Source organism: Lissotriton helveticus, chromosome 8 (assembly GCF_964261635.1).
Source record: "Lissotriton helveticus chromosome 8, aLisHel1.1, whole genome shotgun sequence".
Lineage (NCBI taxonomy): Eukaryota > Metazoa > Chordata > Amphibia > Caudata > Salamandridae > Lissotriton > Lissotriton helveticus.
The window spans coordinates 1,661,963,169-1,661,988,022 of record NC_136069.1 but is presented as its reverse complement, the minus strand read 5'-3'; the positions used below and the strand labels follow the sequence as shown (position 1 = coordinate 1,661,988,022).

Genomic DNA, 24,854 nt, shown 5'->3' with positions numbered 1-24,854 from the left:
CATGTCTTTGAGCAGAATTGTATTCATTAGTTAGCAGTTCTTCGTGGCAAGAGCCATGCGACAGGGTTGTCGGGGCACTTTTCAGCAGAGAAGGACAATTTTACAAAGATGCACAATAATTCATAGATCACAGTTGTAAAATCATTAACACAGAGCATTTTTGTTTTTGGTAGCTCTTCTTCGACCATGACAATGTGGGATTTGTGATTAAAGCCAGGATGTACATCTTAGAGTCCTGGAACCAGATGGATGTTGTGGCGATTAGTCTCTTCACAGCCGGCGTAGTCTGCAGGTTGGTATCATTGTTGCTTCCCTGACCTAGACCGTACATTTATATTATTTAGAAATGTCTTGTATAGCATGGTCCAGAGTAACCAAGGTGCTTTACACCAGAGCTCTTTCCAGAGTAGCCAAGGCTCTTGATAATGCATTGCAGGGTCAGCAAGGTGACACTTCAAAGCAGCAATTACCACTTTCTGCCATTGGTAAACTGAAGACACACTGCAATCAGTTACTCTAGCTGTGAATTCATGTGATATTTGGAAAGTGCAGATCTTTCCTCTAGGTCTTCTGATCATGGGCATACCTGGGCCTGGGGGCATTGAGGGTGGCATGCATTAAGGTACTGATTCAGAAGGTGGGTTAGGGTTCTGGGAATGGGTGGTGCTTACTGTTCCAGTTTCAGTACAGCCTTGGAGCAGAGTCCATACTTTTACCATTTTCAGCAGCTTCCGAGAGATGCTCGATAATCTAAACATGGTACACAAGCCCCTGATCCACATTACAATTATTTATCTTGTGCCATTTGCCAATTAAGTGTGTGTTCCTAGGTTTTTCCTCTGTCCCCATCTAGGAGGATATGCCATCTAGTGACTAAGTGGCCTTGGTTGTAATCCTGGCTTTCACACTTTATCAAATAGTTGGGTATTTTGTTCAAGCCACTTTACTTCCAGGTGCTGGTGTGAATATGTGTAAATACCAATTGAACCTTACATTGCACTATTGGTAGTACCACCCCCTTCTTCAATTCATTCTCTGTAGTCCAGTCAACTGGAAACCATACACCTTGCAGCTCTGTGTACAGCATATGCTGAAACAAAAACACCCTCACTAAAGTGTTCCCTTGTTCTATAATCATGAGGGTGTGTTAAACGACCCAACAGACAAATCACTCCTTCATATCTCACATCTCCCACATGCTTCTCGCACTAGCATTGCATAGATTGCTTCTAGTGTTGCCACACATTTACTTCCCCTTCATTTTTTAATCAGATGTTCTTTTTGTGAAGTTTGTTCTGGAAAACTATCTAGAATACACCCTTCTTTGTCATGGCGAAGTCCAAAATGAAACCCGCTTAGGTAAATGTCCGAAACGTGTGCCATGTTCATGTTGGGATAACCTTTTCCATACTTGGGGCCTAACATTGCATCTGCTACTTTCACTATCTTTTTAGGTCGGGCTTAATAGTGCAGCTGTCCGAACATATCATATTGCAACACCACACCCACATACATGAATACGTATACAATCAGAATGGGAGGTAGAAAAGAGACAGTGTGTGTGGTAAGAAGGAAGAGAGGCAGAGGAGTTAAAGTTAAAGAAGCAGGAGTTTGGGATTGGAGAAAGATTTGAGTGGGATGAAAAAAGACGGAGGGAGTGGAGGGTAGAGACATTTGCTGGGTAACATTGGAGAGGTAGTAAAGAGTAGGCATGGGGAAGCTTTAAGGGAGCAGGGGGAGAAGAAGCAAGAGAAGAGGCTGGTCAGAGGCAAGTGATAGAAGATGGGTTGACAGATCGGGAGGGAAGCTGAGGAATGGATAGATAAAAGTTAGACAAAGAGCAGGGGATGGACAAAGGAGGGCAGATGGAGATGAGAGTAAGAAAGCACGAGGGCAAAGAAAAGCGAGGAAGTGAATAAAGGGTTCCGAGAGTGGGGGAGGAGTGGGAGAAGAAGTTCAGGACTAGTGTTTACAACTAAATAATTCAAGAGATCATTAACAAAGAAGTTCAGTGCATCATTTAAAGCACAACTTGAAGTGAACATATTTTAGTCGCTTCCATGAGGTGAGCAGGTCTTTTAAAGCAGCATATTTCAGCAGGAAGTGAGTTCCAGAGGGAAGGTGTTGCTCCTGTGAAGGATTTGGCTGAGTTGATTTTCAGATATTTAAATTCAAGTCTGAGGAAGTTTCTACTTCTTGAATGTTTCATGCCTCCAGATAGGCAGAGAGTAGGTAATTTGAAAAGTAGAGTAAATTGCCTTACATTTAATGCAGGCTAATTTTGATTGTATTCCGGCGTCCATTGAGATTCAATGTAGATCTTTTAGTATTGGTGTCGTGTAGTTCCTATCTACCTATATAGGTTCTGCACGTTTAGACAACATACACTATAGGATTGGTATCAGACTGATTCTGGACATCCCTACTGGGTATGTTAGCCTGTATACCAGCTAGCTCACAGTGCCACTAGAAACCCCTCTTACCAAGGAGAGAATAGTTCTTGGCAACTATGGAATATGACAACCCTGATCCCTCAAGATCGTGGAAATAGTGTACTATTTTTCGCTAAGTCACTCGTGCTCACTTCGTCTCAGAGATACACAGAATAAACGGCGGGGACGTTTTCCAATAAGTATTAATTGAACCAGCGTCATTCTAGTGTAAAATAGATGTGCTGACACAACCACTCGACAATAACAGATATAAATGATTATAAGTATTAACAAAGTAAAAGGATGGTAGATTTCTACCATTGTGTTAAAACAAAGAATACAGGCGTGTATATAAAATATGACCGTAAAATGCCTACTCCGATGATGCGATCCTAACTAGATGTACCGAAGTTTACCTAGCATGTATGCAAGTGTGTAGCCAAGAATCCCTCTAGGATAAAGTCAACCCCACTACCTGAAGTGAGAGACTGTGGGACGCCGTCTTGGTCTCGAGATGGACATCTTGCAAGGAATGTCAGACCACTGCGAGCTGGAGTGTCTTCATGCAGGAGACTCCGCTTCTCTCGTCAGTGTCAGCATGGAAGTCCTTTTATTCTCTCTATCTTGGCCAGAGATGGGGTATGTATTCCCAAAGTGGTACTACCTGGGAATATACCTTGCTGTGTCACATCGGACTAGGATGATGGAAGGAATGACCCTTATGCATAAAATTATGCAGTAGATGGTAGGCCTGCTGTCCTGCTATGATTCCAAGAATCCTTATGATTAATGAATGTGGCTTAAGCCTTTGGGAGAAAACCCCATGTCATCTTTGGACATTACCGTAACTAGGTAAAAGGTCCGTTCTAAGGACAGTTATGTAGTGTAATGGTAGGGGAGAATATAGTTGAAAGGTGAGGTTGTTACCTGAGCCTATATTGGGGTACCTATATGAAACATAACATTGGGGGTGATATGTTTGAATTTGGAAAATAAAGCGACCATGGAGTTGAGGACAATAATTAGGGGTGTGAGTATTTTGGTACTTCCATTAAGAGTAGCCTTGCCGTAGAGATGAGGGAGTTAACAATGGATTGCTTGTATCCTGCTTGGATACCACTAGTGGCCATGATCTTGGAAAATTACTTTTTTAAACCATTCCAAGATAGCTGCCTGTGTCTAAATATTTTGGAAGGATTTTCTTAGTTTTATTGCAAAAACCCTTCCAGATGGCTTCTATTGCATGTGTCTGGGTGCGCATGTGCACTCGCGAGTGGCCATTGTGCAATGCTTTTTGTTACATTTTTACAAAAATATATCCATAGTGCTGGAAATTGCCCTTTTTGCAGGGTTATCCCCAAACTTTTTGCTTCTTCCTCCTATTTTTTTTCTGACCTGTTTTTGTTGGTTTGAGGACTCTGGGCAATTTACCACTGCTATTCAGTGCTCAAGTGCATATGCACTCCTGTTGTAAATTGTTATTATGTATGGGTGGTTCCATTATTGGTATATTTGATTTACTGGTAAGCCCCATGTAAGATGAACTGAGTGTGCTAGGACCTGTAAATCAATGCTACTAGTGGGCCTGCAGCACTGATTGTGCCACCCACATGAGGAGCCCTCAAAAGTTATCTCAGACCTGCCAGTGAAGGGTCTGCACGCAGTTTATAACTGCCATGTCGACCTGGCAGGTGCACCCACTTGCCAGGCCCTAACCCTCCCTTTTCTTACGAGTAAGACACCCCTAAGGTAGGCCCAAGGTAGCCTCAGGGGCAGGGTGCAGTGTATGTGAAAGGTAGGACATGTAGCAAGGTTTTGCCATGTCCTGATAGTGAAATACAATGTATTGCGTTATTCACAATTGAAAAGCTGTCTGTCCCATAGTATCGAATGGGAGTTTATTTATAACATCTTATAAATATAACTTCCCACTGGGACTAGATGGAAGGATGGAGTTTAGTATGCCTGAACTGAAATAAAACTGCATCGTTTAGTAAAGGTGATTTTTATATTGTTTGAATTTTCTTTCTTAGTCATCCTGTGTCTCTGCTGGTTTGTAGACTGACTGTCTGGCTTTGGAGTGACAGGAGCTGGAAATGCACATTCTATCAGACAGCCACTGGCGGGGGGTTGATGTGTCCTGCCTTTCCTGAATGAGTCAGGACTGGGATGAATACACCTGGGCTGCATTCAGTGTAGTGGGAGGGGTTTCACAAGCACCTGAATAGGCCTGGTCTGCATTTAGAGTGGTGGGAGGAGATTTCCCTTGCACCTGAATCCTCCCCGTCTCCCTTGCACAATGGTGTCTCCACCTCCTACCGGGAAGCTGGACCAGAGAGGACAGAACTGGTTTGGGCTGAGCAGACACTCTCTGCCCAAAAGAACAAAGAGCAACTGTGCATAAATATTGGGGGCCATACCCCAGAACTTTAGATTAATGCTGAACTAAGGAACTTGTCAGGAAGAAGAGCTGGAAAAGCGGTCAGGAGGAACTGCCACTTTGCTGAGTGCTCTGCTGTGTTGCCCTGCTGCTTCAGGCTTGGGCAGAGAAAGGACTTGATTGTACTTTCATCATCCTGCTGTTGGTTTTCTCCAAGGGCTCGAAGTAGAGCTTGCCTCCTGTTGGAAGTCTTAGGGAGATAAAATACTTCAGAGAACTTATTGGTCCCAAGAAACCTGCCAAGAAGGAGATCTAGAAGAGCTACTAAGGGTACTGCCCCTTTGCTGTGTTGTTGCTTTGTTGGGGTATGTGGTCATCCTGTATGCGATTGGTTGTGTTTCATCTATACATGGGTTGTGGAGCCCAGAGCAATTAATCCTTGCATTACTATGTGTGCTGTAAGCCCTGTTAAAAATCTATGTTTTTGAAATCAATGTACAAAATATAAACAAAAAGCTAAAAAAACGATTTTCCTATTTAGTGCCTCCATTATTTTCTATGAGTTTGTTGCAGTAACCACGAGATTCCATGTGTTGTACTTGTCCTACTCCAAGACTAGGCTAGAGAACATTTACAGCTCATTTGTACGTTCTGACTGCAGTCACTTCAGACGTGCAGATCATGAATAACAATTGTCTTACTCTTTTGTGTGTGTCTGTGTGTTTCTTGCATGTCCCTCTTTAAGTCTCTTCTTATCCCTCCCGAAACCACACCCATTTAATAGTAATAGTAAGTATTTCTCATTTTCTACCCACTCCCCATGTCCTTCACACATTTACTCCAACTATGTATGCATACAGGTGCTAAGATCTCCACATGCTTGGAGATCTCCACCTATAGAGTGGAGAGGTGGAGACAGCCCCACATAGGTTTGTGAATAACAGTTTGTAGTACATGAGTAGTACTATTGTAGTGCTTGTAAAAGTACTACAAAGTGTACTTTATGAGTAAGCCCTTAGGTATTTATTTTGCTTGTATTTTGGATGGTCAGGTAGATGCAGATTTACTTTCTTTCTCTGAACATTCTCTGAAAAAATGTCCAATGTATCTCGAGGCATGACAGGCAGGAAAACCGATTTGGGTCTAAATGGGGTTCGTACACTGCCGTATATATCCAGTCCCATTTCAGCTGCTAGTTCTTCCAAGAGTCTGCTCTCTTGCTGTGTCCCCCTTTCCAATTCATCAAGGTCATGCAGGACTAGCATGTCCTCCACTGCCAGGTTTCCCATAGGTAGGATGTTTTCATTTTCTATTTGTGTTCAACTTGACCTGCCCTTAAATATCAACATTTCCAATAAAGGGAATGTGGGGTAAAGTACTAGGGAGCTCCACACGGTAAGACTGAGCCTCAGTAAATTTCTGACCCTCAATTGCTGTTGCAGATAGTGACTGCAAATACCCAAATATAGGATATAAATGCAAAGACCTGGTCAGTGGAGCTGATGCCTATGGTGACAATATTCACAGTTGACAAGAAACACTACCAAAGTTGTCAGCTTTGCCCACAAATGAGAGCGATCAAACAGGAGCATGCAGTGGGAGTAACAGGAAGCGTGTAGAACGAAATACACGGCCACAATAGACAAGGAGAAAACAAGTAGCAGTGTTCAACAGGAAATAGCGATAAACAAAGGGCACACTTGGCATGAAGCAAATACCAACCCACACAAGGTAACTGGATGGTAAGACTGCAGCAACAGGAAGGTAGCAAATTAGAAACTAAGGTAAATAAAAAGAAAGCAGGCACTGGGGAAAAAGTCAATACAGAGGGAAGAAAAGTTCAGAGGTCAATGATGCACTACATAGTGCTGGCTCGGGAATTGAGGAAGCACTGCAGGCAGTGCTAGTTCAAGTAACCAAGATTAACTAAAGTTTAGGAACACAGGAAATAAGTGGAGAGGAAGCAGTAGGGAATTCTGGGTTTTGTAGTTTTCAGCAAAAGCAGACTGGCTTCCACAAAAGCCAACATGGATCTGGAATAATTAGGAATTTCAGAAGTGTCCAGGAGGTTGGAAGTCAGTATATGGGAATAACAGAATATCTAGAAACTTATTTGAACACCGGAAAGTCCCACAAATAGGCCCACTGTTGGTGGGCATGAGAGTGCAGGAGAGAATTCCGACACCACCACTCTGTGATTCCGTATAACGGTCCTGTGCCACTGCTACCTGACCACACGGGCCCATCCTAGAGTGCTGATGTCTAGGACCCTTCAAAGTATAAGGTGTAACGCCATTCCTATAACTTGATTTGTTTAGATTCACATCATTGTGCTCCAATCAGCAGTCCACACCCCGCTAGCAACATACCAGACAGGTTTGTAGCTGAGATGGGTCAATACTATTAGGAGGCTAATAGTAACCTGTGTACTCATATATCTGTGCAATGGCACTGACCACTTTCCTTCTCTCCCTTCCTATAGATGCATCACAGTCTCACTTTATGCAGGAAGAGTCATCCTTGCTTTGGATTTCATCATATTCTGTGTCCGTCTCATGCATATATTCACTGTGAGCAGGGTCCTCGGGCCAAAGATCATGATGATGCAGAAGATGGTAAGAACAGCTGTTCCTTTCAATATAGCTCCTCCTCCTCATTATTCCAATTTACAGCCTCATCAAAAGTCCAAATCAACTATTGCATTGCACTGGTACTCACAATATGAAAAGTGTTGCAAATGTTTTTTTACGTATTTATTTATTTAATGGTGTTATATAGCACATATCACCAAAAGGTAGGAGACTACTTTACACAAAGACCAGATCCAATTTGAAGTGGCACGGTGGGCAAAAAAAGGTGACATGGAATACTAACCCTACTGATTGCCAGTGTTTGGACAAATATTCCTCCCATCACCTTTTGTATCCTTGATGTAAGAGTAAACCTAGACGGGTCCACTGCTCACTGTCCTACTCAAACCAAGATGCACCTGACTGAAGTGGCCCAATCAGGACAATATCAGTATTGGGTCACTTCTGTTCACGTTCAGGGAGGACCTGGCTTGGCAGTTTGGGCTGGACTGTTCCTACTGGAGCAAGGTCAAGAATGATTTACATATGGCTCGGTCCAAAGTGTGGAGGCATGGTGAGCAAAAACCAATGGACTGGAAGTTTACCCGAGCATTTGCCAGTGGTTAAATGTATTGCAAGCATTCCTTCCATTGCCTTTTGTGTGATTAATAGAAAGGTAAAATGGTATCTGAGCGATTTACACGAGGAAGCATAGCATTACAAGTTACAAATTACATCAGTTACCAGAGCATAGTAAAACATAAGCACAACAACAATGTTACAGTAATTCGTCAAAGGGCGGGGGAGGAAGGGGACAGGGCGGGGAGACTGGGAGAATAGTGCCCAATGTCCGGCTGGGTAGGGGACAGCCGAGGTGGTGAGCCAGGGCGGATCTCCTCTATATCTGTCTAGCCGCTCCACCGGGCATCGGCCATATTGCTCAGGTCTCGGAGGTCAGGGAAAAACAAGGTTACAATAGTTAGTTGCATAGTCAAACACAGAAGAAACAAGTCCCCAATAGAGAAATAGAGGGAATGTGGGGGTGGGGGGGGGGGGGTAGCAACAGGGGGCTAAGAAGCAGTACAGCTCTGGCAGATCGGCAGTGGTAGAGAAATACCTTGTGGGGGGCCCAGGAAGTAAGAGTAAATGGGCCCATGGCTCAGATGGGGTCACATAGTCATTAAGTCTAGTGTCAAGATTAAGCGTTGGGTCATCAAGGCAATAGGGGGGTACCGTGCAGCATCACGTTCAATGCCTCTGTCTGTGGTATCTGTAGTCCAGAGCGAACCATCCATGCAAATGGGAGGTGTTTAGCAGGCTTAACGGGGCAGAAGTGTGTGGATGCTGTGTAGTCCCAAATGATGTGGAATGTCAGGTTTCCACTAGGCTGGCGCCATTTTATATGCAGGGAGATCGGCGTCAATGAAGATGCTCGCTATTGTACCCAGATAACAAATGGGCAGCTGGCGCACGTGAAGAGTTAAGGATCTGGTACGAGTGAGGTAAAGTGTTAACTCCCCTAGACTAGTAATAAGCAAGCGCTACTAGCGGGGTCGCCATTTTAGGGTAAGCCAGTGTTTAGGGGTCGATTTGCCTGCCAATCATATTGGGCTATTGCAGGTAGGAAATAAAAGGGTACAGTGAATAGAAAATTGAGTAATTGAGAGGCCCTCTTTTTAGCGGAGCAGCCGCTCGGGAAGGCACCTCTTAACAAGCAGTAGAGCGGTGATCCGGCTCCCGACCCGCGTCTGTCCCAAGGAGCAGTCTTCTTGGAGTCAGGCAGCCAGATCGCCCGTTCCTCTGGTGCGATCCTTCCTTTAGAAGAACAAGGCAGTAAATATTGCAGTGCTCGAGCGGTGCGGGTTGGAGTCTCTCACCAGACAGAGAGGAGAGCCGGCTCTCGACCATTGTCTCCGTCCCGAGGAGCTGCCATATTTGAGTCAGGCAGCTGGTATCCCCCATTACTCAATCTTGCCACCTCTCTTGGTCGGGTGCTCTGAAAACCTGATGAGCAGTATCAGCTTTCCACTTTCCCAGAACGAAGGTGCGGCAGGGGTCTTCACGCCGCTGTGAGCCCCGAGGACTCTGGGGAGGGTTCTCCTCGGCAAAATGGCTGTCCTTCTTTCGTCGCCCTCGCCATTCAGTGGGCTTAGTCCGCTCCGGCTACTGCAGTTACGGCCCGTAACAGGTCCTTAGCTCCGACATTGGACCTCGGACGGCCCAGGAAGCCTCTGTGATGGTTGCAGATGACCCACAGGGTTAGGTAGCCCTCGGAGATAATTGCAGATGACCTGAGCTGGCTACTACCGAGTGTCAGCCATACTAGCTGGTCTAAACTGGGAAAGTATCAAGCCCGGTTTCCTCCACGAACTGGGAGTATGCAAGCGGGGATATTCGCGGAATGAGGACAACTGAACAGCAGGACCTCTGGTGAGAAAGAGGATCTTGGGAGGATGGTAGAGATCTGGGGGAAATCACCAAAAGGGCGATGCCTGGTCGGGAGCTCCCGGCCGGAGCTCCTCACCAGTCGGCCATCTTGGTAATCTGCCACGTCAATCCTCTTTCTGCTGCAACTGTTGACGTGAAAGTTATGTTATGGGAACTTTGTAAAGCGCACGTACACAAACAGGTCTCTTGGCGCTAAGTTTAGAACCACCAAAGAAGTTGTTTATAGCAGTAGGCTTGAGTGAAAAGCCAGGTTTTAGAAAATGTTCTGAAACACATATAATCAGTTGTCTGTCTAATCTCAATCGGCATGGAGTTTCAAATTTAGGGGCCCAACACAGAGGTGTGAACCGGCCATTCTTTTTTTAAAAAAAATTATTTTTATTTGTCCTCATCGAGCAAACATTTAGGCGTTGGAGGAGTCAGGGGCCCCTTGACCCATCTGTTCCCATTAAGGGCGGATCTCCTGGGTTATTGCGCTATATGCATGGAGATTGACCATTGCCTTATCCATCGGGACCCCTTTTTGTCTGCTTCCAGGGGCAAGATTGGAGTTTGGGGGAGCTAGTCACTATGACTACTCAATTCAAGACCCAGCTTGAAATATTTATTGCCATTGCCTTAATCATTGGAGATTGTTTGTTTGTGTATAGTGTTCCCAAATATTCCAGAATCTAGATCTTACTTGTTTTACCTTTTTTATCCAGCTTATACACCCTTTGTATAGAGGCCAGCCATTCTCTGTGTTGGTGGTACATCTTTCACCCATTTGATTCATATTTCTCTTCTGGCTAGCAATATGAATAAAAAGAGAAAATTCTCCTGATCTTTGCTAATTTCAGGATAGTTAGGGTTATGTTGATTAACCCCAAAAATAACTGTTTCCAAGCTTACGTCTGTGGGCTGTTCCAGCAACTTAGATAGGGTCCTACCCGTCTGTCTCCAGAATTCCTTCAACTGTGCACAATGCCGGAACATGTGGAGGTCATCTGCTTTTTCCTCCCCACATTTGGGGCAACATTTTACCTTATTACTGTTAATTTTGGTCAGCCTTTTTGGTGTCCAGTATGATCTATGAGTAGTAAACACGTGGTTTTTCCTCAGAGGTGCGGATTTTACTACCCGCCAACAAATTTCCATTGATGTTTGCCATTGATGAAGAATATCTAGCTCTGGGTGGTCTTTCCCCCAGATCTCAATCTGGGCTTTGTATTGGTCCTCGCCAGCTTGTATAAGAGCCCAGTAACAGAATATTTCCTTTTTGAAAGTCTCTATACTTAGTAGCTTTTGCTCAATGTTATCATCCCCAGTTAGATCTTCCTTTTGGTGTCTCAACCAACTACTGAGTTCGTAATATTTGAATCTTGCTAGTGTACCCTGGGTTTTTTCGTTAAGGGACTCCCAGTCTGTGATCAAGTTGTGATCTATTAGCTGTCCCCAATTATTGAGGTTTCCTTCCCTCCGGGGGATCGCTAACTTGTCCTTCAGACATTACGGTGTTCCTGGGGAGTCCCATATTGGTGCAAACTTGCTATAGTATGGGATTTTTAAGATTATTCTAATTCCATGCCAGGTTTTTGCAGCTGACCATAGTCTTTAATTTAATTTTCTTGAAATATTTGGAATGACCAAATTTGTAAAGAAAGTAATTTCCTGCTGAGTCGACCAAGGCTTTCATATATACCGGCCATGATTCCCAGCTCACCAGTAATTTCCTGATATTTTTAGATTGGAAAGCTCTACAATATTCAAGGATGTCAGGACTTGTAATTCCTCCCTGAGCCTTACTCCTTCTTAGTTTTTTCCACCCAATCCTTACCCCCTTAGCAGCCCAAATAAAGCTGCTTAACTCCCCTTGTAGTTTTTTATCTGCTCTATCTTGAAGTCTAATGGAATAAAGCTAAACAGATACATAAACTTCGGTAATATATTCATTTTAATTGTGAGATCTCCCCTGAAAAGACAGCTGTAGGCCTCCCCAAGCTATAAGAAGCTTCCTTACCTCTTTATGAATTCTATCAAAATTCATACTGGCTATTCCTTTTAGGTCAATACCCAGATATTTTATTTTCTGTTTCACCATTGGGTTTCCAGAGTTGGTATTCCACTCAAGGATTTCAGATTTGATTAACCAGATGTCCTGAAACTTTCCTGAACTGGTCTGTATTATCTTCTATTTTGGGGAGGGAGACAGTTAGATTACTGGTGAATACCATCAAATCATCCGCATATAATGCTACTTTTCCCCCCAACTTTTGTGTTCAAATGGTAGTATCCCCTCTTCCTCCCTTAAGAGACACGCTAAGGGCTCTATATAAAAATTAAAAAGTAATGGAGAAAGAGGGCACCCTTGTCTTGTGCCTCTATCTTTATTTTATCAGTAAGACAATCATTTACTAGGACCTAGGCTGAGGGTTTTTATAGATCTGTTTTAGTGCATCTTTAAAATTATCCCTGACGTTAAATTTAGCAAGGGTTGCGTTAAAAAGGGCCAGCTAACCCTGTCGAACGCTTTTGCGGCGTTGAATGTTAAAATTGCTAAAGGTGCGGGCTGGTTAATGGCGACACTTATAGCACTTATGAGTTCATGGGTTAGTTCATACATTTGTCTACCTTTAATGAACCCCTTTTGGTTTGGATGGATCAAGGACCCTGCCACTCTTCCTAATCCTTTGGCCAATATTTGTGTATGTATTTTAAGTATGTGTTTAAAAGTGAGATAGGTCTATAAGACTCACACTTGGCTGGATCCTTCCCTGGTTTTAATAATATGCTAACTATTGCGTCATTCCAGGAGTCTGGGAGATCTTTTTTCCCCAAGAAGATATAATTCAGGAGTTCCATTAAAGGTGTGGCTAGTGCTTCTCTTAAGGTATTTTGTTTTCAATCCTGCCTGTGTGCCTGTTCTGCCCCCGTAGCGCGTAGCCCCTTTGCACTGTTTGTTTTGTCTTGCATTTACCGCTCTTGTTAACTCTCGCCTGCTGCCCCCGTCTCCTCCCTTCCCGCCTCCCGCTTCCCGCCACCGCCGCTGACCACGCCCCCTTTCTCTTCTGTACCCTCCCCGCTCCCGCCTCCCAGCTGCCCCGCCCTCCCTCGCACTTGGCCATATATGGCGACCGTGCGACGCAGGTGAGTGTGACCTAGTTAGGACACCCCCCGCGCCGCACAGCCACCAGCTGCTGCGTGTGCCTCCCGCCGCCTGCCTCGCTGCCCCGGCCGCCGCTGTGTGACCACGCCCCCTGCCTCCGAGCGGCGTGGTCTCCCACGGCGCTGTAGCTTCTCCTTGTATTTTTTACTGTATTTTTATTTTTACTGTATTTGTACTGTATTTTGTTTTCAATCCTGCCTGTGTGCCTGTTCTGCCCCCGTAGCGCGTAGCCCCTTTGCACTGTTTGTTTTGTCTTGCATTTACCGCTCTTGTTAACTCTCGCCTGCTGCCCCCGTCTCCTCCCTTCCCGCCTCCCGCTTCCCGCCACCGCCGCTGACCACGCCCCCTTTCTCTTCTGTACCCTCCCCGCTCCCGCCTCCCAGCTGCCCCGCCCTCTCTCGCACTTCGCCATATATGGCGACCGTGCGAACGCGCAGCGTTGACGCGCAGCGGGCGCGCCGATTGTGCGCCGAAGGCGCGCCAAAGGTAAGCCCGTCTGCGCCCGTCCGCGCCTGGACCGCGCCCAGTGCCAGGACCCCTGGCCCCCACCGACGGAGGCCGACCTGACGAACCTACAACGCCGCCGATCTCATCGCACTCAACACCGGCCGCATCCCAGGATGTCACCGAGCCGCCCCGAAGCACACCCACGGACCCTTCAGCTGCCACGCCTGCAAGTTCACCTGCATCCGGACCGACCCTGCACCAGCACACGCCAAGCCAATCACCAGCAGCAATCACCTCAAGTGCATCCTGCTCAACACCCCAGAACCACCCTCAGAGGCACCCTGATCTACCGACCCCCGGGACCACGCACACGATTCAGCGAGGACATCGCCGACTTCATCAGCCCGCAGGCCCTCCCCTCCGCCGACTACATCCTCCTGGGGGACCTTAACAACAGCGACCGCAACACCATCACCCTGCTTGACAACCTCGATAACCTCGGACTCAAGCAGCTGGTGACCACCCCCACCCACCTCGCCGGACACACACTCGACGCTGTCTTCTCATCCAGCAAAGACATCGCCTTCAGCCACGCAACAGGACTCCACTGGACGGACCACAGCTGCGTCCACTTCACCTTCAAAAGAACGACGATCCACCACCACCAGCAACAGGTTGCCCGAAGAAGCTGGAACAAGATCACAGCCGACCAGCTCACCGCCTCCCTGAGCCAGCACCCTCCCGCAGACTCAACGAACCCCAGCCAGGCCGCCGACAACCTCACTAAGTGGATCAGCAACTGCGCGGACGAACTCGCCCCTCTGAGGACCCCGCCCAGCAGACCCGGCAGCAGAAAAACCCCATTGTTCACCGACGAACTCAAGAGCTCCAAGAAGAACTGCCGAGCCCTCGAGAGTGTGGAGAAGGGAACCAACAATGGACAACATGGCTACCCTCAAGCTCGCCACCCGGAAACACCACCAACTGATCCGCGCCACCAAGAAAAATGCATACAAGAACCGGCTTGACAACAACGCACACAACTGCAAGGAACTCTTCAGCATCGTAAAAGAGCTCTCCAACCCCAACGCCGGAAACAACGACATCACCCCGTCACAAGACCTCTGCAACTCCCTCGCCTCCTTCTTCCACAACAAGATCGCGGACATACACAACAGCTTCAGCATCCAACCGACGCTCGCCACGACCACAGCAACGCCACCCACCACCACTCTCCGCGCCTGGACTCCGATCAACACCGAAGACACCATCCGCACAATGAACTCCATCCACTCCGGATCTCCAACCGACCCCTGCCCTCACCACGTCTTCAACAAGGCCGACGTGGTCATCGCACCCCACCTGCGGGACATTATCAACACCTCCTTCGACACCGCCACCTTCCCGGAGAGCTGGAAGCACGCAGAACTCAGCGCTCTACTCAAGAAACCTACAGCGGACCCCACCGAACTCAAGAATTACCGTCCCATCTCGTTCCTCCCGTTCCCGGCCAAAGTCATCGAAAAGACCGTCAACAAACAGCTGGCCGCCTTCCTCGAGATGAATGGATCCCTCGACCCCTCACAGTCTGGCTTCCGAGCCAACCACAGCACCGAGACCGCCCTCATCGCTGCCACCGATGACATCCGAACCCTGATGGACAACGGAGAAACAGCGGCCCTCATCCTCCTAGACCTCTCCGCGGCGTTCGACACTGTCTGCCACCGCACCCTAGTACAGCGCCTCGGCAACATCGGAATCCAGGAGAAGGCACTGGAATGGATCACCTCCTTCCTCGACGGAAGAACACAGAGAGTCCGCCTACCACCGTACAAATCAGAGGCCACCGAAGTCATCTGCGGCGTCCCCCAAGGATCCTCGCTGAGTCCCACCCTCTTCAACGTCTACATGAGCCCCCTCACGGCCATCGCACGCAAACACAACCTCAACATAATCTCCTACGCCGACGACACCCAGCTGATCTTCTCCCTGACCAACGACCCCGCCGCCGCCAGAACCAACCTGCACGAAGGGATGAGAGATGTAGCCGAGTGGATGACGACCAGCCGCCTGAAACTGAACTCAGACAAGACGGAGGTCCTCATCCTGGGCTCCTCGCCCTCCGCCTGGGACGACTCCTGGTGGCCCCCCGCCCTGGGCACCGCACCCAAACCGACGGACCACGCACGCAACCTGGGCTTCATCCTGGACTCCTCCCTCTCCATGACCAGACAAGTCAACGCCGTCTCCTCATCATGCTTCAACATCCTACGCATGCTACGGAAGATCTTCTGGTGGATCCCCACCGAGACCAGGAAGACCGTCACCCAGGCCCTCGTCACCAGCCGACTGGACTACGGCAACACTCTCTACGCCGGAACCACCGCCAAGCTCCAGAAGAGACTCCAGCGGATCCAGAACGCCTCAGCCAGACTCATCCTCGACCTCCCACGAAACAGCCACATCTCCGGACATCTGAGAGACCTGCACTGGCTCCCCGTCAAGAAAAGAATCACCTTCCGCCTCCTCACCCACGCACACAAAGCCCTACACGACCAAGGCCCGAGCTACCTCAACAACCGAATCAACTTCTACGCTCCCAAGCGCCACCTCAGATCAACCAGCCACGCCCTCGCCGCCGTCCCCCGCATCCGAAGAGCGACAACAGGAGGAAGGTCCTTCTCCTACCTGCCCGCCAAAACCTGGAACTCCCTCCCGGCTGACCCAAGACCACCTCGCCTTCAGGAAGAAGCTCAAGACCTGGCTGTTCGAGCAGTAACGGCACCCCCCCTCCTAGCGCCTTGAGACCCTACGGGTGAGTAGTGCGCTCTAGAAATGTCTTGATTGATTGATAGAGTTCGTTTGGGATAGCGACTGGACCAGCTGCCTTTCCTTTTTTCAAAATGTTTATGGCTGCTATGACTTCTTCCCTTGAAATTTCCTGATTTAGGACTGTTTGTTCTAGAGATGTGGCGGGAGTTGTTGCCATATCTAGAAAACTTTTAATCTGTTCTGCTGTAGTCGAGGTCTCTTCCGTATAAAGATTTTCAAAGAATTTAGCAAATTCTTGCCTGATCTCAGTATCCTCTCGGCTACATTCAAGCTGCCCTTCCTTTTGTATTTTTGCAACCCTGTTACGTGTCGATTCTGTCTTTGTCTTCCAGGCCAAAAATTTCCCACATCCTTCCCCATATTCCTAGTGCGATAATTTGCTAGCCTCCCATCTGTCCCTAACAATTGCTTCAAGAAAGTGTGCCAGGGCTTCTCTTTTCATTTTCCTCCTCTCCTCTATTTCCAGTTTTTCCTGCATAGATTTTGCGTTCGTGGACTCTACTTCCAGAGCTGCTAAATCTTTTTCTATTTGATTGATATAGGTCTTTTTCTCCTTATTTTTGTAACCCACAATATTAGTTATTTTCCCCCTGATAAAGGCCATGTATGCATCCCAGGCTATTTGTTTCGTTGTTCCATCTTTGTTTAATTAAAAGAAAAGCTCTGTGTACTCTGCTAGTTTTTATAGTTGAGTTGAATTTGTGATGATGACCCTATCCACTGTCCACCTCCGGCTGGTGGGAGAGGTTTTTAAAGTGAGACTGAGCTGCACTGCTGAGTGATGAGAGATATGGGCTGGTATGTGTGCGACCTTCTGTGTAGAATTGAGCAGGCTTCGTCTATCAGGAAAAAGTCCATCTTGGATGAGTGTCCCACCCTTTTCTTTTGCAGGGTGAATCTGTGATTTTTATTTCCATTTTCTTTCTATACATCCACAATACCCATGTCCTTAATGCACCTACCAACCCACTCCCTCATTTTTGGCAGGTTAGTATAGTATGGGATTTTTAAGATTATTCTAATTCCATGCCAGGTTTTTGCAGCTGACCATAGTCTTTAATTTAATTTTCTTGAAATATTTGGAATGACCAAATTTGTAAAGAAAGTAATTTCCTGCTGAGTCGACCAAGGCTTTCATATATACCGGCAAACAAGGAGTGTTGTACAGAGTTCCCCAGTGGGAGCTAGTGATATAGCTCAGTCAATTTTCTCTCTCAGTTGTGGTGGCGGGACAAGTGCATGGTGTAGACCCTTTTCAGAATATAAGGATACCTCACACAGGTTACCGACAGGCCAACACCTGTTGTCCCAATCGGTGGCCGTCCAGCGTCATCATTGGTATCCTGCTCCTGCGGCAGGCTGGCGGTGCAATGCCCGTCGGGCAGCCCAAAGGGCTGCACTTTGATGGAGATCTTTTATTCCGAGCCAGCGGGTGTATGTGTGTGAGGGGCCTAGGGGGTGCAATAGTGAGCAAGGGGGTGTGTGTGTAGAATTAAAAGAAGTCAGTCGAGTCCATTAAGAATAAATTTAATGATCAGGCTCGCTGCTTTGTTAAAATTAAGGGGTATTAAGGAGTGATAGGCAATGAGACCAATCCTTATTCAACCCTTCATGTGAAAATGGTCGACATGTTTCTTGCCGTAAGGGCAATTCGTCAGGACCTTAGTGCTCATATAATTGCTGGGTGTCTGCTGGATTGAGAAGACCCCCATATACGACCTGAATAGTATCGTACTGGAATGGTTCCAGGCGGGAGACCTACTGGAAACCGCTGTTGTTGATCCGAGAGCCTCACGAGCTGTCCAGGTGGGGCCAGCAGCGAGTGAGGGGTTCCTCAAGCGTCGCTGAAGGCAGGCATCTCAGCACCTACCCGTCCCACGGTCGCACGTAGCAGGGACAGCCGGCAATATATACCGGCCATGATTCCCAGCTCACCAGTAATTTCCTGATATTTTTAGATTGGAAAGCTCTACAATATTCAAGGATGTCAGGACTTGTAATTCCTCCCTGAGCCTTACTCCTTCTTAGTTTTTTCCACCCAATCCTTACCCCCTTAGCAGCCCAAATAAAGCTGCTTAACTCCCCTTGTAGTTTTTTATCTGCTCTATCTTGAAGTCTAATGGAATAAAGCTAAACAGATACATAAACTTCGGTAATATATTCATTTTAATTATGTGAGATCTCCCCTGAAAAGACAGCTGTAGGCCTCCCCAAGCTATAAGAAGCTTCCTTACCTCTTTATGAATTCTATCAAAATTCATACTGGCTATTCCTTTTAGGTCAATACCCAGATATTTTATTTTCTGTTTCACCATTGGGTTTCCAGAGTTGGTATTCCACTCAAGGATTTCAGATTTGATTAACCAGATGTCCTGAAACTTTCCTGAACTGGTCTGTATTATCTTCTATTTTGGGGAGGGAGACAGTTAGATTACTGGTGAATACCATCAAATCATCCGCATATAATGCTACTTTTCCCCCCAACTTTTGTGTTCAAATGGTAGTATCCCCTCTTCCTCCCTTAAGAGACACGCTAAGGGCTCTATATAAAAATTAAAAAGTAATGGAGAAAGAGGGCACCCTTGTCTTGTGCCTCTATCTTTATTTTATCAGTAAGACCATCATTTACTAGGACCTAGGCTGAGGGTTTTTATAGATCTGTTTTAGTGCATCTTTAAAATTATCCCTGACGTTAAATTTAGCAAGGGTTGCGTTAAAAAGGGCCAGCTAACCCTGTCGAACGCTTTTGCGGCGTTGAATGTTAAAATTGCTAAAGGTGCGGGCTGGTTAATGGCGACACTTATAGCACTTATGAGTTCATGGGTTAGTTCATACATTTGTCTACCTTTAATGAACCCCTTTTGGTTTGGATGGATCAAGGACCCTGCCACTCTTCCTAATCCTTTGGCCAATATTTGTGTATGTATTTTAAGTATGTGTTTAAAAGTGAGATAGGTCTATAAGACTCACACTTGGCTGGATCCTTCCCTGGTTTTAATAATATGCTAACTATTGCGTCATTCCAGGAGTCTGGGAGATCTTTTTTCCCCAAGAAGATATAATTCAGGAGTTCCATTAAAGGTGTGGCTAGTGCTTCTCTTAAGGTATTTTGTTTTCAATCCTGCCTGTGTGCCTGTTCTGCCCCCGTAGCGCGTAGCCCCTTTGCACTGTTTGTTTTGTCTTGCATTTACCGCTCTTTTTAACTCTCGCCTGCTGCCCCCGTCTCCTCCCTTCCCGCCTCCCGCTTCCCGCCACCGCCGCTGACCACGCCCCCTTTCTCTTCTGTACCCTCCCCGCTCCCGCCTCCCAGCTGCCCCGCCCTCCCTCGCACTTGGCCATATATGGCGACCGTGCGACGCAGGTGAGTGTGACCTAGTTAGGACACCCCCCGCGCCGCACAGCCACCAGCTGCTGCGTGTGCCTCCCGCCGCCTGCCTCGCTGCCCCGGCCGCCGCTGTGTGACCACGCCCCCTGCCTCCGAGCGGCGTGGTCTCCCACGGCGCTGTAGCTTCTCCTTGTATTTTTTTACTGTATTTTTATTTTTACTGTATTTGTACTGTATTTTGTTTTCAATCCTGCCTGTGTGCCTGTTCTGCCCCCGTAGCGCGTAGCCCCTTTGCACTGTTTGTTTTGTCTTGCATTTACCGCTCTTGTTAACTCTCGCCTGCTGCCCCCGTCTCCTCCCTTCCCGCCTCCCGCTTCCCGCCACCGCCGCTGACCACGCCCCCTTTCTCTTCTGTACCCTCCCCGCTCCCGCCTCCCAGCTGCCCTGCCCTCTCTCGCACTTCGCCATATATGGCGACCGTGCGAACGCGCAGCGTTGACGCACAGCGGGCGCGCCGATTGTGCGCCGAAGGCGCGCCAAAGGTAAGCCCGTCTGCGCCCGTCCGCGCCTGGACCGCGCCCAGTGCCAGGACCCCTGGCCCCCACCGACGGAGGCCGACCCGACGAACCTACAACGCCGCCGATCTCATCGCACTCAACACCGGCCGCATCCCAGGATGTCACCGAGCCGCCCCGAAGCACACCCACGGACCCTTCAGCTGCCACGCCTGCAAGTTCACCTGCATCCGGACCGACCCTGCACCAGCACACGCCAAGCCAATCACCAGCAGCAATCACCTCAAGTGCATCCTGCTCAACACCCGCTCCGTACACAGACACGCCGTCGAACTCTGGAACCTCCTCGACACCACAGCCCCTGACGTCGCCTTCCTCACAGAGACCTGGATGAACGCCTCCTCTGCGCCCGACATCGCCATCGCCATCCCAGAAGGCTACAAGATCACACGGAGGGACCGCACCGCCAACCAGACGGGAGGAGGCATCACCATCATCCACAGAGACACCATCCGCATCACGACCAACACCGACGACACCCTAACCACCGCCGAACACCTGCACTTCCAGATCCACACGGACCCCAGAACCACCCTCAGAGGCACCCTGATCTACCGACCCCCGGGACCACGCACACGATTCAGCGAGGACATCGCCGACTTCATCAGCCCGCAGGCCCTCCCCTCCGCCGACTACATCCTCCTGGGGGACCTTAACAACAGCGACCGCAACACCATCACCCTGCTTGACAACCTCGATAACCTCGGACTCAAGCAGCTGGTGACCACCCCCACCCACCTCGCCGGACACACACTCGACGCTGTCTTCTCATCCAGCAAAGACATCGCCTTCAGCCACGCAACAGGACTCCACTGGACGGACCACAGCTGCGTCCACTTCACCTTCAAAAGAACGACGATCCACCACCACCAGCAACAGGTTGCCCGAAGAAGCTGGAACAAGATCACAGCCGACCAGCTCACCGCCTCCCTGAGCCAGCGCCCTCCCGCAGGCTCAACGAACCCCAGCCAGGCCGCCGACAACCTCACTAAGTGGATCAGCAACTGCGGGGACGAACTCGCCCCTCTGAGGACCCCGCCCAGCAGACCCGGCAGCAGAAAAACCCCATTGTTCACCGACGAACTCAAGAGCTCCAAGAAGAACTGCCGAGCCCTCTAGAAAGTGTGGAGAAGGGAACCAACAATGGACAACATGGCTACCCTCAAGCTCGCCACCCGGAAACACCACCAACTGATCCGCGCCACCAAGAAAAATGCATACAAGAACCGGCTTGACAACAACGCACACAACTGCAAGGAACTCTTCAGCATCGTAAAAGAGCTCTCCAACCCCAACGCCGGAAACAACGACATCACCCCGTCACAAGACCTCTGCAACTCCCTCGCCTCCTTCTTCCACAACAAGATCGCGGACAAACACAACAGCTTCAGCATCCAACCGACGCTCGCCACGACCACAGCAACGCCACCCACCACCACTCTCCGCGCCTGGACTCCGATCAACACCGAAGACACCATCCGCACAATGAACTCCATCCACTCCGGATCTCCAACCGACCCCTGCCCTCACCACGTCTTCAACAAGGCCGACGTGGTCATCGCACCCCACCTGCGGGACATTATCAACACCTCCTTCGACACCGCCACCTTCCCGGAGAGCTGGAAGCACGCAGAACTCAGTGCTCTACTCAAGAAACCTACAGCGGACCCCACCGAACTCAAGAATTACCGTCCCATCTCGCTCCTCCCGTTCCCGGCCAAAGTCATCGAAAAGACCGTCAACAAACAGCTGGCCGCCTTCCTCGAGACGAATGGATCCCTCGACCCCTCACAGTCTGGCTTCCGAGCCAACCACAGCACCGAGACCGCCCTCATCGCTGCCACCGATGACATCCGAACCCTGATGGACAACGGAGAAACAGCGGCCCTCATCCTCCTAGACCTCTCCGCGGCGTTCGACACTGTCTGCCACCGCACCCTAGTACAGCGCCTCGGCAACATCGGAATCCAGGAGAAGGCACTGGAATGGATCACCTCCTTCCTCGACGGAAGAACACAGAGAGTCCGCCTACCACCGTACAAATCAGAGGCCACCGAAGTCATCTGCGGCGTCCCCCAAGGATCCTCGCTGAGTCCCACCCTCTTCAACGTCTACATGAGCCCCCTCACGGCCATCGCACGCAAACACAACCTCAACATAATCTCCTACGCCGACGACACCCAGCTGATCCTCTCCCTGACCAACGACCCCGCCGCCGCCAGAACCAACCTGCACGAAGGGATGAGAGATGTAGCCGAGTGGATGACGACCAGCCGCCTGAAACTGAACTCAGACAAGACGGAGGTCCTCATCCTGGGCTCCTCGCCCTCCGCCTGGGACGACTCCTGGTGGCCCCCCGCCCTGGGCACCGCACCCAAACCGACGGACCACGCACGCAACCTGGGCTTCATCCTGGACTCCTCCCTCTCCATGACCAGACAAGTCAACGCCGTCTCCTCATCATGCTTCAACATCCTACGCATGCTACGGAAGATCTTCTGGTGGATCCCCACCGAGACCAGGAAGACCGTCACCCAGGCCCTCGTCACCAGCCGACTGGACTACGGCAACACTCTCTACGCCGGAACCACCGCCAAGCTCCAGAAGAGACTCCAGCGGATCCAGAACGCCTCAGCCAGACTCATCCTCGACCTCCCACGAAACAGCCACATCTCCGGACATCTGAGAGACCTGCACTGTCTCCCCGTCAAGAAAAGAATCACCTTCCGCCTCCTCACCCACGCACACAAAGCCCTACACGACCAAGGCCCGAGCTACCTCAACAACCGAATCAACTTCTACGCTCCCAAGCGCCACCTCAGATCAACCAGCCACGCCCTCGCCGCCGTCCCCCGCATCCGAAGAGCGACAACAGGAGGAAGGTCCTTCTCCTACCTGGCCGCCAAAACCTGGAACTCCCTCCCGGCTGACCTGCGCCTGACCCAAGACCACCTCGCCTTCAGGAAGAAGCTCAAGACCTGGCTGTTCGAGCAGTAACGGCACCCCCCCTCCTAGCGCCTTGAGACCCTACGGGTGAGTAGTGCGCTCTAGAAATGTCTTGATTGATTGATTGAGTTCGTTTGGGATAGCGACTGGACCAGCTGCCTTTCCTTTTTTCAAAATGTTTATGGCTGCTATGACTTCTTCCCTTGAAATTTTCTGATTTAGGACTGTTTGTTCTAGAGATGTGGCGGGAGTTGTTGCCATATCTAGAAAACTTTTAATCTGTTCTGCTGTAGTCGAGGTCTCTTCCGTATAAAGATTTTCAAAGAATTTAGCAAATTCTTGCCTGATCTCAGTATCCTCTCGGCTACATTCAAGCTGCCCTTCCTTTTGTATTTTTGCAACCCTGTTACGTGTCGATTCTGTCTTTGTCTTCCAGGCCAAAAATTTCCCACATCCTTCCCCATATTCCTAGTGCGATAATTTGCTAGCCTCCCATCTGTCCCTAACAATTGCTTCAAGAAAGTGTGCCAGGGCTTCTCTTTTCATTTTCCTCCTCTCCTCTATTTCCAGTTTTTCCTGCATAGATTTTGCGTTCGTGGACTCTACTTCCAGAGCTGCTAAATCTTTTTCTATTTGATTGATATAGGTCTTTTTCTCCTTATTTTTGTAACCCACAATATTAGTTATTTTCCCCCTGATAAAGGCCATGTATGCATCCCAGGCTATTTGTTTCGTTGTTCCATCTTTGTTTAATTAAAAGAAAAGCTCTGTGTACTCTGCTAGTTTTTATAGTTGAGTTGAATTTGTGAAGATGACCCTATCCACTGTCCACCTCCGGCTGGTGGGAGAGGTTTTTAAAGTGAGACTGAGCTGCACTGCTGAGTGATCAGAGATATGGGCTGGTATGTGTGCGACCTTCTGTGTAGAATTGAGCAGGCTTCGTCTATCAGGAAAAAGTCCATCTTGGATGAGTGTCCCACCCTTTTCTTTTGCAGGGTGAATCTGTGATTTTTATTTCCATTTTCTTTCTATACATCCACAATACCCATGTCCTTAATGCACCTACCAACCCACTCCCTCATTTTTGGCAGGTTAGGGCACGTCTTGGCAGGGTATCTATCCTCCTTGGGATTTAGCAAAAATGTTAAATCCCCCCCTTCATTATTATAGGAGCATGGCAGTTAGAAGGTGAGAATAGATTTGTTGCAGATGCTCGGGGTCAACCAAATTGGGGCCATAGTATCCCACTATCGTGTACAGGTTATTATAAATCCTTTAAATACCAAAACAGAGGGACAATGGAGCAAGTTTAACGAGGTCCAACACACATGCCCACTAGAACAGTGAGTAGAGAGAGTATGGAGTTCCTCAGAATCCGAGTGAGTGAACGTAAAGAACCAGGTAGGAGTGACACAGGCTATTGCTCATTCCACCTGGAGGAAATGCGGGTGAAGGGGAGGAGCTCCCTTGTCGGAACAAGGGCTCTCACACACCTAGCAAGCTAGGTGTTATGGTTCGTCATATAAGCCTGCCCCTCGTCAGATAGGTGCTGCAATACCTGATGGGCAGCCAGTATGGGGCTCTTTGGCGGGGATCTTCTGTTCCTGCCGTTGGGTGAGGTGGGGGGGTAAGAGGCCCAGGTAGCGTAGATGTAAAGTGAATGGATTAAAACAGGTCAGTTAGTCCTTATTAATAATTTTATTTGGGGTGGTAAGCTGCCTAGTCAAAAATGAAGAGAGGCACGGGAGGTGGGG

At 48.8% G+C, this 24,854-nt stretch overlaps 1 protein-coding gene across 3 annotated transcripts in view; it reads left to right on the top strand.

Moving 5' to 3' along the window:
• LOC144773609 (transient receptor potential cation channel subfamily M member 2-like) overlaps window positions 1–24,854 on the top strand; it is a 1,291,174-nt gene that overhangs the window by 670,669 nt on the left and 595,651 nt on the right. For all 3 annotated transcript variants that reach the window (XM_078658751.1, XM_078658750.1, XM_078658752.1), the window contains 2 exons: window positions 174–292; window positions 7,295–7,427. In XM_078658751.1, coding sequence (XP_078514877.1) covers window positions 174–292; window positions 7,295–7,427 — 252 coding nt within the window. The remainder of the gene's footprint in view (window positions 1–173; window positions 293–7,294; window positions 7,428–24,854) is intronic.